At 40.3% G+C, this 15,926-nt stretch overlaps 2 protein-coding genes across 2 annotated transcripts; one reads left to right on the top strand and one right to left on the bottom strand.

Annotated features, from left to right (window-relative positions):
• Nucleotides 1-6,868: 6,868 nt before the first annotated feature.
• On the bottom strand, nucleotides 6,869-7,625 carry LOC108618474 (uncharacterized). Its single transcript, XM_018014498.2, has 3 exons — nucleotides 7,445-7,625; nucleotides 7,155-7,385; nucleotides 6,869-7,076 (listed from the first exon to the last, which is right to left on the bottom strand). Exons 1-3 carry the CDS (start codon nucleotides 7,542-7,544, stop codon nucleotides 7,033-7,035), a joined length of 375 nt encoding a protein of 124 aa, XP_017869987.1. The 5' UTR covers nucleotides 7,545-7,625; the 3' UTR covers nucleotides 6,869-7,032.
• Nucleotides 7,626-7,992: 367 nt separating this feature from the next.
• inc (BTB/POZ domain-containing protein inc) lies at nucleotides 7,993-14,306 on the top strand. The gene is made up of 5 exons (XM_018016968.2): nucleotides 7,993-8,958; nucleotides 11,775-11,960; nucleotides 12,038-12,103; nucleotides 12,175-12,365; nucleotides 13,517-14,306. Exons 1-5 carry the CDS (start codon nucleotides 8,773-8,775, stop codon nucleotides 13,527-13,529), a joined length of 642 nt encoding a protein of 213 aa, XP_017872457.1. The 5' UTR covers nucleotides 7,993-8,772; the 3' UTR covers nucleotides 13,530-14,306.
• The last annotated feature ends 1,620 nt before the right edge of the window (nucleotides 14,307-15,926 follow it).

Raw genomic sequence — 15,926 nt, 5'->3', positions numbered from 1 at the left:
AGCAGCATCAGCATCAGCAGCAGAAGCAGCAGCAGCAGCAATCGCAGCCGCAGCGACAGGCTCTGAGCAAAATGGATGCTGATTACGAAATTTACAAAAACGCTACAAACACATACACGCACAGACACTCTTACGCTCTCGCTGTAGTCCTCTGCCGCACGCCCTACACTCGGCTGCCCTACTCTCTCGTTCGTCAATGTCAAAGGAGCGCGCAGGCTTACGTTTACACAGCCGCACCATAAACAAAAAAAAAAAAGCAAAAAAACGCCCTCTATATTGCGTTTATGTGCGTCGAAGTCTCTCTCCACGTGCCAAACCCATTTTAGCAACTCTCGCCCTCACTCTCTATCTCTCTCTGCCTTTTACAGGCTTTTACGTCCCCACCCGTCGCGATGCTCAAATTACAAGCGCTGCCAGCTGGTTTACACTTTGAATCGCTAAATATTGTACATGCTATTTTTGTTTAGTTTGTTAGCAGTCTGGCAACGTTGCCGATGCGGCTATCCATTGCCAATTGATAAGCGTAAGAGTGACAGAGAGAGGCAGAGAAGCAAAGAGAACATGCAAACTGCGCAAGTCAGAATAAACAACAACGACTGCGTCAGCAACGTAAACCGTTGGCACACGCTGAGGTCAGAGCTCGGCCGTTGCGAGCTTTGGCTTCGGCGCTTGGTATTCGGCTTCGACATCGTTTTAGCGTCGATTCGTCAATTCGTGCTTGCTGGCTGGCTGGCAAGGCTGCGAAAACCACGTGTTGATTTGTTTTGATTATGCGCATTTTGCCTTTGAAACTTTTTTAATTGAATCCTTTGCGGAATAAAGCAGCGCGCAGAGACAGAGTCTATGCACACGCACAAACACACACACAATCACACGACACTAGCACACTAGCACAGACCTGCCTTCGTCTTCGCCTTCGCCATTGCCTTTGCCTTTGCCTTTGTTTTCTTCTTCGCTCATGTGCAACGTCGTCGTCATTGTCGAGGTTGTTGAGGCTTTTGGCTTTGACTTCGGTTTTTTCGGTCGCTATCCCAGCCGCTGTCGCCGATTCGTTGCCAGGCTCTCTGCATGTGTATGTCTGTGCGGCTGTGTCTGTATCCGTGTCTGTGTGTGTGGGTGCGTGTGAGGTGGTTTCCATGCGTTCTCGGCGTGTAAACGGTTTTGCGGCTTTCGCTCTGTCTCAGCCAAGTTGGTAAATTAATAAATTGCCTGTATAAACGTGGCCCCGAGTGGGGTCTTTTACACGAAATTTGATCGAGCAGCGGCAGGGACAAGCGATTAGGCCTCACTGTTGACGTGCCCATGATAGATGCTGTCTTCTTGCCCCAGCTAGAGAGTGAGATTAAGCGAGATTAGCCCTACTCCTCTCCAAATATTAGTTTCGGCTCGAGCCTCAACTATTGAAGGCTCCCTTGTGCCATCTAATGTATTAAGCAGTCTGTGTGCGTGTATGTGTGTGTGTTTGCTTCGATTGCTTGGGTAGGCAATGAAAGGACATTCAAGTTGCTGACAATCAAATGCGGTCATTTCTTCAAAGCGCACCTACATATCATCATAGATCGTTATCGTTATCGTCATCATTATCATTGGCTTTAACATCGGCAACAATATTGTTATTGTTATTAGCATTAGTTGTATTAAAAGTAATAAACCACAAAGTTCATTGCACATCACATCGCTCTCACAACTCATTAGTAATTATCTCTCTCATTAGAGCACACTTGCATATGTACTATATGGTAGCTACACATTAATCATCAATATAATTTTTCATTACCGACATCATTCTATCATCGTTATAAAATACAAAATTTGTTGTTGGGCGTTGGCCAGAATACTTGTATATGTTGGTTATATATTTCATAAATTTCAAGTTTCAAGGGCCCGGCGGAATGCCCTGGTGTCTATGTATGTGTGTGTGTGGTCGATTAAAGCAATTTTCCACATCATCGAATTGTGCTCAATGAGCAGGACGTGCGTCAATAAGGCAGCGCCCGCAGGATACGCAATCTGAGCATAGTTTTCTTTTTGCTTCTCTCTCTTTCTCTGTTTCCTCGTCGTCATCTTCTGTTTCCTCTATTTTGTGAGTGGTTTTTTGCGTTGGCATGAAATTTGCATAATTAACCTGGCCAAAAAGCCAAATGTCGATTGCAAAGCAATTAAATAGCGTTTATTCAACCGGTGCGAGTCGGTCGACTCGAGTCGAGCTAAGCGCCGGCTGCCAATGAGATAATGATTTAATTGTTGATAATTAATGAATCGCGATTTACACTAGCCATCATTACGGCTACGGCTGCTGCTGGAGCATTCCGGCTGGAGCGTTACGTATACGCCCCATCGGCTGCCATAGGACAATGGGTGAAGGGCGCAGGAAATGCCTTCGCACATGGAAAACAAAGCCAAACAAAGCTGCTATGCGATTGGGTTACCATAAATCATAACAGAGAATAGGCAGCAGCAGAGTGAGAGTGTGCGAGTGTGCGAGTGGCAGAGAGAGTGAGCGGGAGGGAGACAGAGACAGGCTCAGAATCGAATGGCAGAAATACATGAATTCGTTTGGCTTTTAATGCCGGCGGCTAAAGTAAATGAAGAGGCGCTGATACCAAGTCATACAACCACTCACACGCACACACCCACACACACACGCGCTCACACACACAGATAGAGAGAGAGTGTGAGAGGGAGAGAGAGCGAGAGATGGGCTCAAGTTAAGTGTTGAGCGTGGAAACGCATAATGCGCAGATCAAACACATTTCACTGGCTGCAGGCATCGACAGCGAAAGCGATAAACAAGTCAACAGCGCCTGGCTAGGGAGATACCCTGTATAAATAGATTCGGCTTTAGGTAATACAATTTTGACAAAATCCCTCCTCAAAGATGCAAAGATATTGATGGTTACTGATTCCTGTGTGAAGCTCTCATAATTCCCATGTATATTACAATAGTTCCAGAAGTTATCGATGCTATCTATGAAGCTTTACTGGGTATATTGAACAACAATTAATACCCTTGTAAAATGGAAATCTTCTAGTATTGCCAAATCACAGCTCTCAATGTGTTTCGCCCAATATGCCCCAGCCCAAAACGGAACTGTTTCCAGGGTATAAATGGATGTACTTAAGTAGAGGCAAAAGCAAACTTAAAAGCAAGTCGCTGAGCATTGGCTCAGTCAATTAAGTGCAAGAGAGAGATTCATTTCGATAAGTTCACGTATTCACGTATATTAAACACGTGTCAATCTCTAGCAAATCGTGTTATACGCTATTGCAGAGAACTAGTTCCATATCACATTCGAAGTGGAAGCGATATAGGGGCAGGAGATGATGGATGTGAGTGTTGTCAGATGTATTGAATCACGAATCACTGTGCAACTTGTTCAATTGAACTAGGCAGTGAAATGAACAAATGAACAAATGAGGTAGATCAATGCCAGCTCAAGAGCGGAGCTTTGCGAACTTCATAACCATTTGGTTCATTAACTTAGTTTGGTTGAGTTACATATATGCACAAGTTATTATAACAAAGAACTAGTTCCTTTCCTTTCGACATGGTTCAGAGATTATTCAATTGAACTAGTCAGTGAAATGAACAACTGAGCTGGTTCAGTTCAGTGATTTCCTTGGCTCACACAGATTTTCGCATGGTATGCGTGTCTTTGAGCTATTCAGCTGTTGCTTCATGAATGGCTGACTAAGTTGAGATAGTGAACTAGTTCATTAAATTCAAACACTTTTCGCAGTTCCAGTTTCAGTTTTTCACCCAGCATCAATTGTTTCGACTTTCCCGCAGAACATGAAATGCTGCATACCCTTAGGCGCGCAAAGCATATGTCATCTGTGTGTGAGTGTGTGTGTGTGTGTGCGTGCGTGTGTGTGTTTGCGTGAGTTTGCTTGACTTCACAGGCTGGCACTTGCGGGAATCGACAACAAAGCATCAGGCAGGCAGGCAAGCAGCTTGCGTGTGACAACTACATTGACAGGACACCGATTTCAATAAGAAACGGCATGGACAAAGAGAGCGGGCGACGTGGAGGAAGATAGTGAGGAGGAGAGTGGGCGAGGGGGGAGGAGACGAGAATGTGGTTGTGTGGAATGCTAAGCTCGCTAACAACTCAAACAACACAGCACACGACAACAATGAAAAACTGAGATATGAAATGAACGGAAATGGTGAACGTGCGAATACCCTTCATATGGTAAGCAGGAGAAGGGGAAGATTCGAGAATGGAGGGGAAGAGAAGAGTAAGAGATGGGGATTGTAGAATGAAAGTACGAAGGAGAAGAAAGATGAGAGAAAGTGCAGACGAAGCCAGAGAGAAGAAAGAGGCGAGAAATGGAAAAGCGGAAAACGGAAAGAAGAAAGTATAGGGGGCAGAGGGCTCTGAGAGCAGAGGGTAGAGCGGAAGAAAGAAAAGGCAGGAATGAAAAGAGAGCAAAGAGATGGGAGAAAAGAGCTGACATAAGAGAGAGGAGAAGGAGGAGGGAAGAGAAGAAGGAGTGGGGCAGTAAGAGAAAATATATCAACATAGTGCCTGAATAGTCTATAATACCCTGCTATAGGGTATTCGAGTAAATAAACAAGCAGCAAGGCAAATGGCAAACTGACAGCTAAAAGCGTCGACCAGACAGGTACCGTGTGTGTGTGTGTGTGTGTGTATATAAAGACCTTACCCAGTTCGAATGTCCCTGTGCAAGTCCATGCCGAAGTCCTTCTGCTTGACTAATGTTTGCTCAGCACGCAGTTGTCGGCTTTTTGGCTTTGCCGATATGCGCCAGCCTCCACTTTCACTTTGAGTGTTTAGCTTGATGCGGAGTTAAACTGAACACACACCCATACCTACACACAGCCACACACACGCACATACAGCACAATTTGTGCTGTTCGATTTGTCGAGCTACTCGTCTTTGCATCTTCAATTTGCAATTTGAATTTGTGTTTATTTAGCTACATCTACTTTTCATACTGGTTCATGGGGCGCAAAAGAGGCATATTAGTTGAGCAAGGGAGCAGGAAAGGATGCAGGGTGGAAGATGGAGTGCTGGACGGATGATGATGGATGAGTTGAAGATCAATGATGGACGATGCAAAATGAAGGAACGAAAGATAGAACATGAAATATACATATGTAGCCAGATATATCATACAATAGATAAACCATACACACCATAAACATATACACCATAAACATATACAAGCCTTAGTGCTTGAATATGGGCGAGTATTGGGCAATCGGCTATGCTCGAGAGCAGGAGTCCAATTTGACATCTGGCAACACTTGAGTGGAAACTCCATTGCACTTCCTTTAAGTAGACTGCGCTCGCACTCGGGAAAGTTGGAATAACAAGCCAGTGCTGTATAACGCTGGGCATAAGCTCAGTTGTCTTGATTCGCTCGCAGTGCACAGTGAACGAGCTCGAATACACCACATTCACCTCGTATTTATGGCACTTGTTAAGTTGGCTGCACTTGAGCAGGTTCAACAATTAAAATAAACAGCTTAGGAAGTCTTTCACTTCATTCAATTCAATGGGCAGCCCAGTTATGCAATTTATCAAACTTATTGAGAGAATGGCCGAGAGGGTGGGCAAGGAGGGGAGGGGGAGGCAATAGCGTGTGCTAATGATAACTAGCTGTTAATTTATCTTGCTGTTAGCCGTAACGAAAAACCTTTTGCTCCTCATTTTTTATGAAATGCCATTTGTCCGAAATACAGAGCGAGGAAGAAAGAGAAAGGGAGCGTGAGAGTGAGAGCGAGAGAGGGAGTGGGACTATATTAAATGTTTGTTCGCTTTTGTTCGGGACATCTTTGTCACTTTGGCTCTGTCATTTATATTTTTTCAGCTTCATCTTTTTGCTTGTTATTTACTCGTTCGTTTATTGTCCTTTTATCCCTGCTCGTCATTTCTCGTCTGATTTAATCATAATTCTGTCAGTGACCCAGCTCCCCGGCCACCCCCAGCCATCACCTCACCATCTATCTGCCATGGCACAGGATATCCGAATTGAAATCTAATTTCGAAAACGAGTTAACATTGAATCACACGAGTTCCTGCTCTCATAATATTATTGCCTAACATACTCTTCAGGGAATGGAGAAATCGGGTGTATTTATGGTTCTTAAAATTTCACGCTCTCTATCTCGATTTATATTTTTGTCTATTTCTATTTCTATCTGTATCTGTATCTGTATCTGTATCTGTATCTGTATCTGTATCTGTATCTGTATCTGTATCTGTATCTGTATCTGTATCTGTATCTGTATCTGTATCTGTATCTGTATCTGTATCTGTATCTGTATCTGTATCTGTATCTGTATCTGTATCTGTATCTGTATCTGTATCTGTATCTGTATCTGTATCTGTATCTGTATATGTATCTGTATCTGTATCTGTATCTGTATCTGTATCTGTATCTGTATCTGTATCTGTATCTGTATCTGTATCTGTATCTGTATCTGTATCTGTATCTGTATCTGTATCTGTATCTGTATCTGTATCTGTATCTGTATCTGTATCTGTATCTGTATCTGTATCTGTATCTGTATCTGTATCTGTATCTGTATCTGTATCTGTATCTGTATCTGTATCTGTATCTGTATCTGTATCTGTATCTGTATCTGTACCTGTATCTGGTACAGAGTATCGTGCAGTCAGCTGAAGTTTTGAAGTTCCCTTCAAATTGCATTACACATTACATAATATTTTTTTTTGGCTCACTTCGATTTCCTTCCGGTTTGGCAAGAGAGAGAGAGAGAGAGATGTTGAAACACGATGGCTGTGGGAATGGAGCTGGGGGAGATTGCCCACAATGATGACTGTAAACAACATTTTGTTCGGCATCATCGCGTCCAAATTAGGCAAAAGCCACTTCGAGTCGCAAAATTTATTAACTAGTTTAAAAAAAAAGAAGAAAAAAATGTACTATGGCAATGATATCATAGCAAACGCCAACGCAAAAGCAATGACTGGTCGAGCTGACTGGCTGGCTGCCTGGCTGAAGGTCTGGCTGGCTGTTCTGCTGTGCTTTGCCTTCTAGACAGCTTTGATTTTGGCCTTCTCCTGTTGCTTGGATTTGACTGCAAGTGGGAATTGGGATTAGTGGATGCTCAAGAGGCAGCCCTAGGCAGCTTGGAGTAAATCTGCCTTCAACTCACGTGTAATCAGAGCATCTGCATCGCTGGGCGCAGGCGGCAGCTCGGAGACTTTGCTCAGAGCGCGAAGTGCTGTCGAATTGCCACTGGCTTGAGCCGCTGCCTTTTGCTGCACCTGCTTACGCAGCTTGCGTAGGTAGGCGGCCTTGTATTCGTCACTCGGCTTGCCGCCCAGGCCATAGCTGACTTCCAGCACGGTCAACGGTATGACAGTTGAGGAAATGGCAACCAGATCTGTGTTGTAATTACCAAAGGTAAGTTAAAAATTCTTAAATAACTTCAGCCACTTTTACCCGGTTCGTATTTCTCATCTGGATTGCGTTTGTATAGCATGGGCGAGGAAGCGGCGAATGCCAATAGCAATATATATATTACCGCGAGCTCCAATTTCATATTGCACGTCTGCAGCGGTCAGTAGTTGTTGCTAAACTAAACGCGGCTGCGTAAATCGCTTAACAAATCTGTTTAAAAGCTTATATAAACTTGTATCGTTAAATGGCGCCTTATTTTAAGGGACTTTCAAAATAGTGGTTTGTTTTGTAGCATACAGCTTTCTGTCACTTTAGGTGTACGTAATTCTATCGATATAAAAATAAATAAACAAAAGTTTCCAAATATATGTATGCATTCATGTTTTTTATTACATATTCATTTATTTTCTTTTTGTTGGTAAATATATTTTATCATAGGAAAATAGGTGCATTTCTACTCATTTAATTCCTGTACTGGTTCCGCAGCATTCAGCTTTTGTATCTCCGACTTACAAGTGAGCGGCATGAAATCCGTTGCTGAACACTTATCGCACAGTTGCACAGTATATATAAGAATATGTATATATCGATAGGTTATCGTCATAGCCGCCACAATCAATCGGTAGTTCGCAGTGTTTTGTTTTTTAATGCTCATTGAAAAGTAATTTGCCATCATCCAAAGCAAATGGAACGGTGACATAAATGAGTTTCACAAACCAAAACGTGGCTATATAGACGAAAACGCGGCGCGTAGCAGAAAACTGTAGAATAGTGTAGCAAAAATAAGACGACAAAATTCAACAGTCAAACAAAGACGCTGGCCAAAAGCATGAGTTGAGACTGGACAGGCCACACACACACATTTACACTCACACATACGCGCGCAAGCAAGCAAGCACACACAGTAAGAAAGAGCTTGTGCTGAAAAGGGAGAGAGATAGAGAAACAAAAAGATAATTTCAAGGCAACGCTGCGTAACGCAGGGGAAAGACAGAAACTTCAAATAAGGTGACAATTTGGACAACGGAGGCGGCGACGACAACGTCGACGACGACGACAACGACAATAATAATTGCTCTGGTCTGAACTGACGGTTAACGGAAGGAGCGCAACCACGTGTGTATGTGGATATATGCATAGATGTATGTGTGTGGATGCATATGTACGTATTTGTTGTTTGTGTGCTAACTGGATATTGCTGGGCTGCAATGCAATAGCAATAACTGTGACACCCGACTCAACATAACAGCGATAAATAACGGGAGCGCATTTCATACTCATCTTCGCTAAAGCAGCGCAATACCAACAACAGCAACAACAGCTGCGGACGCACCAACATCAACAGTTACGCCAACAACAACGTCAACAACATGAGCACAGTGTTTATTAACTCACGGAAGAGCCCAAATGTGCTAAAGAAACAAGGCACAGACCAATGGGTCAAACTAAATGTGGGAGGCACCTATTTTCTAACCACCAAAACAACGCTCTCCCGTGACCCCAATTCCTTTCTGTCGCGTCTTATACAAGAGGACTGCGATTTAATATCAGATCGGGTGAGTTCGCACACACACACACACACTTGCACACACTGACACACGCACACACAAATGCACGGGCATACAGAAAAGCATGAATGAAGTTAAAGCTCTGTACTGTATGCCCATTTTTATTGAACTGCACTGTATTTATTTTTATTTGATTATATTATTTTATGCCATATTTTATTGTTGCCCATATTTAATTATTATTTTCTATTATTTTTGTATTTTTCGCAAAGAATTTTGAGAAAGTGGTCAAGGCTGTGTTATCGAACTTTCGTTATATTTACATTAACCATACGTCGATATATGCGTGTGTGTGTGCATTGCATTTATAGCGGCCATTGCGCTCATAGCTGCCAGCTATATTATAATTGTCCAAAAATTGTAAGCCAAACACACGTTTGTATGCGTACTCACATACGTACATATATACAAACGTACACTCACACCGACACCCACGCACACCAACAGCAGGCTCAACATGCAGTTTATTCTGCAAACAATTACAGTTCCACAAGAACAACAACAATAGCAACAGTAGCAGTGGCGGCAGCTAAAGCAGCAGCCAGGGCCATGCCGAACCGCAGTCGGCGTCGTCCGTTTTTAGTGGGCTGCACAGTTGAGCTGGGATCGTGTCGTGACACGAATAGTTCAATAGTTGCAAAAATGCGTAATCAAATAAAAATTTGCATTAGAGGATTAGTGCTGAATCAGTAAAGATAAGATACGAATTTTTATTTGCCTTGCAAATAAGCAAAACAAATTTATTATTTATTTTCTTTGCCGATTTGAATCGCAAATATAATAATAATACGAAAATGGTCGTTATAAACGTTACGTTAAACGTAAACATAAGCATATTGATTTAAGTATGCACGTGTCCTGTGTTTAAATAGATACGATAATTCATACATGTAACTATACGATTGAAACAAATAGTAAATTCGTTTAATAAATGTACTATGTCCTACCCGAACCCGATGTGCTATCTCTAGTTCTAGATTTCACATTCGTGTTTGCATTCGTGTTTTACAAGGCTGCACTTGCATTGGCTGAGCTTTCTGTCACACACAAGCACACAAACACTCATGCAAAAACGCCTTAGCTACATATGTATGTATGCATGTGTGTGTGCATGTTGCTGTTGTAGTCGAAACCAGTTTTTTTTGTTGTCTTTTCTGCTTTATTTCTATTTGTTGCTGTTGTTGTCCGAGTCCTTGGCTTGGTGGGGGGCGTGGCGAGTGCGTATTTAGCGATTTGCTCTACAAATATCGCCCACATAAATTTAGACACGTGTTTAGTTACATATCATAAATATCGATATGTATGCATGAGTTTGAATGTGAATAGGTGCAATGTATATACATACATACCTATATAAATAACTCTAACATAGTACGTACATATGTATGTATGTATGCATGAATGATATTTACGATTTTCCCAATTTCATAAACAAAAGTGATTCGAACCGTTTACTTATTATTAATGCCCAAATGTTTTCACTGCCGCTGCTGCGTCGCTGCTTGCGTCGCTGCCCTTGTGCCTAACATTTACAGTGCTGTTCGTACCTCTGCTTATGGCTCTGTTTAAATCTCAAAATCTGTCTCTACCTTTGAATTTATTTTTATGTCATCCTCTGCTCCTGTTTTTACCTTTGCCTTTGCATTGGCTTTGCTTTTCCCTTTGCCTTTGGCTTTCTTCCTACTTCTAAATCTGCCTCAACGTTTGCCTATGTTTGTATCCTTGTTGTGCTGCTGCTTCTGCGTCTGTCTTTATTTCTGCCTCTGCCTCTGCCTCTGTCTCTGCCTACGTCGCAGTCTCTGTCGCTGCTTTTGCTTATAGTTTTCAATAAAAAAGTTTGCTCGTTTGTTTATTTTTGTTTGATTGTTTTTATTCGCTCGCTTTTGTTATTGATTAAATTCTTGCCCCTATCTGCCGCCTTCGCTTCCGCCCCCACCCCAAAACTCATGCCAAGGCAGCCCGAAGCTCAGTGTCCGCCAATTAAGGCACCCACACGCCATACACATGTACTTACATAAATATATACATATATGTATATGTATGTCTATATCGGCTGAATCGGGCAAATCGGGCAGTCGGGCTGGCACCTAGATGAACGGTGTGATGACTGTGTTTTGGGCTCTCTGACTCGTTTGATTGTGGCTGCTTAAATTGATGTAGAAACAGGTAAACAAGTCTAGCTGAGCGGCTAGCAGATGCCCTGTAGTAAATGGTGCCCTTTGCCAAATGTTTTTACTCAATTCGATGTCTGTAACACATCTAGAATTTAGACATCAGTATGAGACGAATATGATTTATATCGATACTTATCAATATAAAGATACTTATTGTGGCGTATAGTATACCCCATATGCACACAGACATGTAGTGGGTATACAAAATCAGAAACCACATAGCTCACATACAGGCAGACTGTCTCATTGTCTGTCTGTCTGTCTGTCTGGCAGCTCTTGTGTAAATCATTTACCATAATAAATGACTACAATGCATAGCGAAAGGCCATTACTGTATGTGAACGTATTGCTATATGAGTTGTCTGAATATTTCATGGCAGATCAAGTACAAAACAACTAATGTGGCCAAAGTCTGCTTGACTAGCAGATTCCCTTCTATGTTAGTCTATTACGGCCAATATACCCGCTTGGGTTTATTGCACATACAGAGTATACAAAGTCGTTATACCTGCTGCATTGCCTGTGTCTGATTTGCAATTGGGATTTCCAATTTCTGGGCTTACATATATGTATGTGTAGAGATTAATTTAGAATATATTTCACTAATTGATTTCGAATTTTTCTTTGTAGGATGAAACCGGCGCGTATTTGATAGACAGAGATCCAAAGTATTTTGCGCCAGTGCTCAATTATTTACGCCATGGCAAACTCGTTCTGGACGGCGTCTCGGAGGAGGGTGTGCTGGAAGAGGCTGAGTTCTACAACGTGACGCAGCTGATTGCACTGCTAAAGGAGTGCATCAGCCACAGAGATCAGGTGAGTGCCTGTCTGTCTATCCATCTCCCACTTGAATTCAAATTCACGTTAATAATTTTGCGTTTCTTCAATCGCAGCGACCACATGCGGATAAGAAGCGCGTCTATCGTGTGCTGCAATGCCGCGAACAGGAATTAACACAGGTAATATCCTTGTCTCTCGGCCGTTGGACGGGTGTATTAAGTCTCTCTCTGTTTCTTTGGTTCTGTTCTAGATGATCTCCACGCTTTCGGATGGCTGGCGGTTTGAGCAGCTGATAAGCGTTGGCATACAATGCTCGAACTATGGGCCATTCGAAAATAATGAGTTCCTTTGCGTCGTCTCCAAAGAATGCGGCTCGTCGGCAGGACGGGAATTGGAGTTGAATGATCGCGCCAAGGTTCTGCAGCAGAAGGGTTCGCGAATGTAAGCAAATGCAAATGCAAAAAAAAAAAAGCCAGGGGTACCGACATATAGGGAGATAAACTATAGTTGCATATTTATGCTACTATATCTGAGTAGATCAATCAGGCCATTAGCAGTGACATTGCTTAATTAACCGTTTAACAGCTGATTAGCTGATAATGCCTACTATCTACTCGCAATGGATTACCCGTAGATATTTGAATGGCGAAAAGATTGATATGAATCAAAAGCAACTGAGCAACTGATTAGCTAAATAGCTGATTAGGTGATTGGTTTGGCATACATCAACAGCAGCCCCACCGATTCCGTCTTGTAGTTCTCATACCAAAACTAACCCTGCTTGCTGTGGGTTGATGTATGCAAATGTCGTGTATGTGTGTGTGTATGTCAGTAAATTCAGCTTTGCCTTCTTTATACATTACTTTGTATTGAAGTATTCAAATTCACAATGTGTTCGATTGAACTGCTAAGGAAGAATATGCGCTGAACTATTTAGTAATCTGTGAACTAAGAGCTCATTCGTCCAAGAACAAGAATGATAAACTATACATCAGCTTTCGATTGATGAACGATTGAGTGACTTCATACAGACACTTCTTACAACTGACAACTAAACAACTTCAGTGCAATTGAAGTTTCTCAGAATATTGAATACAATTTGTTCATCAAATGTACATACGTTGTTAATCAAGTGGTACTAGCTACAGAGAACTGATTCAGCAGATTGAATTGGTTGATCAATTAGAACCAACTTATCAATGGCATATGATAAAATTCAGTAAATTGCAATTCAATACAGAAACAGATACACACACTAAATCACACACACATACACATAGATGTTATTCAGATCTTGAATATGTATATATATATGATATTTACAAAGACCAACCGCTAAGGCAATGCATTTATGTGCGTATAATTCGTATATATATCTATTCTAATATGACCATGCCTTTATATAGAGCAAAGATATTTAACTTATACAAGTATATACATATATATAAGGATTATTTTATTACATCCAATTTATTCTTTGGCTAGCAAATAATTGATGTCAACCTCTTTTTTTCTCTCTCTCTTTTTCTCTCTCTCTCTCTCACTCTCTCCCACACGCTTTTTGTTTTCTTTCTCTCTCTGTTTAATTGCAGTCTTGGAATTTAAACTGCTTATAGAGTATAGCATAGAGTGCGCATACCATCCAGAATATAACAAAATGTAACTCCCATCAGCAAACACACAAAGCCTAATTAATATAACAAAGACAAGCCACAAACATCATGAACAACAACAACAACAATAACAGCAGTAGAAGCAGCATTAACAACAGAAATGTACTACGAATAAAACAAAAGCAACACAAATTATGAAAGAGCCAACAACAAAGTAATTTAGCGAGATCCTTTTTGATGGCAATCGGAGAAATGAAGTCAAAAGTCATGCAGTCAATCAGTCGATCAACTTCAATACATCATTCAATTCTAAATCCTATTTGAGAGCAGTTGAATACAGTTCAATTACTACTCAATCATTCAATCCTATCATCAATCGAGCAGTCAAATTAGGTGCACGATCTAAAGAGCAGCCATAATTAAGCTAAAATTCTCTTTGTCGCCATTCATCAATTGAAAAGATAAGAAGCAAATAATCATCCAATCAAACAGCCATCAATCGAGCAACTTATCAGTTCAATCATTACTCAGCAAAGCCTTCAGTTTTTCAATCAGCCATCCACATCAATCACTCAAACTGTCAGCAAACAAACGCAGATTCTCCTTGACAGCAATTGGAATCACAAAATGAGTTTTGAAAAATTTGTCTCAACGTTACATCATCAATCACCCGTTACTTGTATGTAAGTCCTACACCCTATGTAAGTCATTTCCCTTTTTACAGAATGCTTCAAAATTCTTTCAAATAGCAAAATTTTTTAATTTTTTATGACTGGCTTGTTATTATTTCATTTTATTTATTTATTTGCAATTTTTATTGTGAATTTTGATTGTGGATGAAGTAATCGAAAGAATTTTTAAAAGCAAATTGTTGGGACACCCCGGCCACAGTTCATCAAGCCCTCTGTAATGGAAATTCACATACTAACACACACCGACACTAACACACTGATAGATGACTTTAATTTTGGCTTCCCTTTTGCCTTCCGCATTTGAAGAGTGCCTAAAATACGCTTAAAACCTGGAATCGAAAACTAAAAAAAAGTTGATGAAGCTAAGCACAAATAACAGAAAAAACACCGCCAACATTTGCTTAAATTTAATGCATAAGTGAATAACAATATCTAGATAATATATATACATATATATTTGTGGATCGGATGCAGGATCCAAAGAACCTAGAAACTAGTGAACCACATAGCTGATGGATGGAAACACTTGAACATGAACACCAAATTCTCAAAATGCAATGTTATGTATATATATATATATATATATATATATATATATATATATATATATATAGAGGACTATACACACCATATATATACATGTATGTTTGTATATATGTATATATATACCAGTGCATCATCATCATTAGGAAATTTTGTATTTTCAAACTCAAAATTAATTTCAAATCAAAATTATGTAAGAACATTGTAGTCGGCTGCATATGCCCGTTCATGCTACAGAAAATCTGTATAATATATATTGTGGCATTAGTACCAGCCCAGCCCATTGATACACTCCAGATATGTGGAAGTACGACAGAAGTTGCAACTGAAGAGCTTAAAGTTCTGCATAGAAAGGGTTTCCGCTACTTGTCATGTGCAAACCTTACGCATCAAGCTATAGACACGAGTATATCTATATAAGGAGAGATATGGATAATTTTCAAACTTTAGGCCTCAAGGCAGCAAGAATCTGTTTGAAACTTTTGAGCACTTAGTATTCACATAGCTCTTGTATTTTTTAAATTGCAATCGGCATTCTGCAAGATTTTCATAATTCGAGTCCGATGTTTTTCGATTACACTGTATTCTGTTCAGTATATATATAACTCGTGTTATCTTATCTATAATCTGAGAGGTCCCTAAGGTGGGTGAATTTGTTAAAGAAGCCTAGCACAAGTTTTCGATAAAGAAACTATTGATATATACATAAATTTATCTGCCTTGAAGGCACGTGAAATTGATATTCTTTTGTTTTTTTTTGTAATTTGAACGAGTATTGAGCAGTTGTTTACTCCCGGCCGCAATGTTCTATATTGCTTTCAAGTTATACATTAGACTATATATAGTTGATCGTTCAATATGTTTAACTTTCTTTAAAACTCAGTTCGAGCTGCATTTACATATATAATATATATATATATATATATATATATATATATATATATATATATATATATATATAGTATATGTATATACTAGATCGAAATGAAGTCCCCATTAAAAACCTAGAGCTTTATTTAACTAGCGAAAAACATGAAAAATAGGAAAAGGAAAAACCATTTTAATCACGACTGAATTTATGTGAATTTGCACTAAAAAAGGAAAAAAAAAAATTAATGAAAAAAAAAAAAATAAAACAAACTAAAAATAATAAT

Source organism: Drosophila arizonae, chromosome X, assembly GCF_054131065.1.
Source record: "Drosophila arizonae isolate 15081-1271.41 chromosome X, UAZ_ARI_1.0, whole genome shotgun sequence".
NCBI classification, from domain to species: Eukaryota; Metazoa; Arthropoda; class Insecta; order Diptera; family Drosophilidae; genus Drosophila; species Drosophila arizonae.
The sequence above is the reverse complement of the archived record's forward strand: the minus strand, read 5'-3'. Positions and strand labels throughout refer to the sequence as shown.

Excerpts from the sequence above, each read along its gene's own strand:
- LOC108618474 (XM_018014498.2), bottom strand. The coding sequence starts at position 7,544 with ATGAAATTGGAGCTCGCGGTAATATATATATTGCTATTGGCATTCGCC. Across the intron at positions 7,386-7,444 it reads AGATGAGAAATACGAACCGG|ATCTGGTTGCCATTTCCTCA; the intron begins GTAAAAGTGGCT and ends ATTACAACACAG. Across the intron at positions 7,077-7,154 it reads TGCAGATGCTCTGATTACAC|TCAAATCCAAGCAACAGGAG; the intron begins GTGAGTTGAAGG and ends TCCCACTTGCAG.
- inc (XM_018016968.2), top strand. The coding sequence starts at position 8,773 with ATGAGCACAGTGTTTATTAACTCACGGAAGAGCCCAAATGTGCTAAAG. Across the intron at positions 8,959-11,774 it reads GCGATTTAATATCAGATCGG|GATGAAACCGGCGCGTATTT; the intron begins GTGAGTTCGCAC and ends TTTTCTTTGTAG. Across the intron at positions 11,961-12,037 it reads GCATCAGCCACAGAGATCAG|CGACCACATGCGGATAAGAA; the intron begins GTGAGTGCCTGT and ends CTTCAATCGCAG.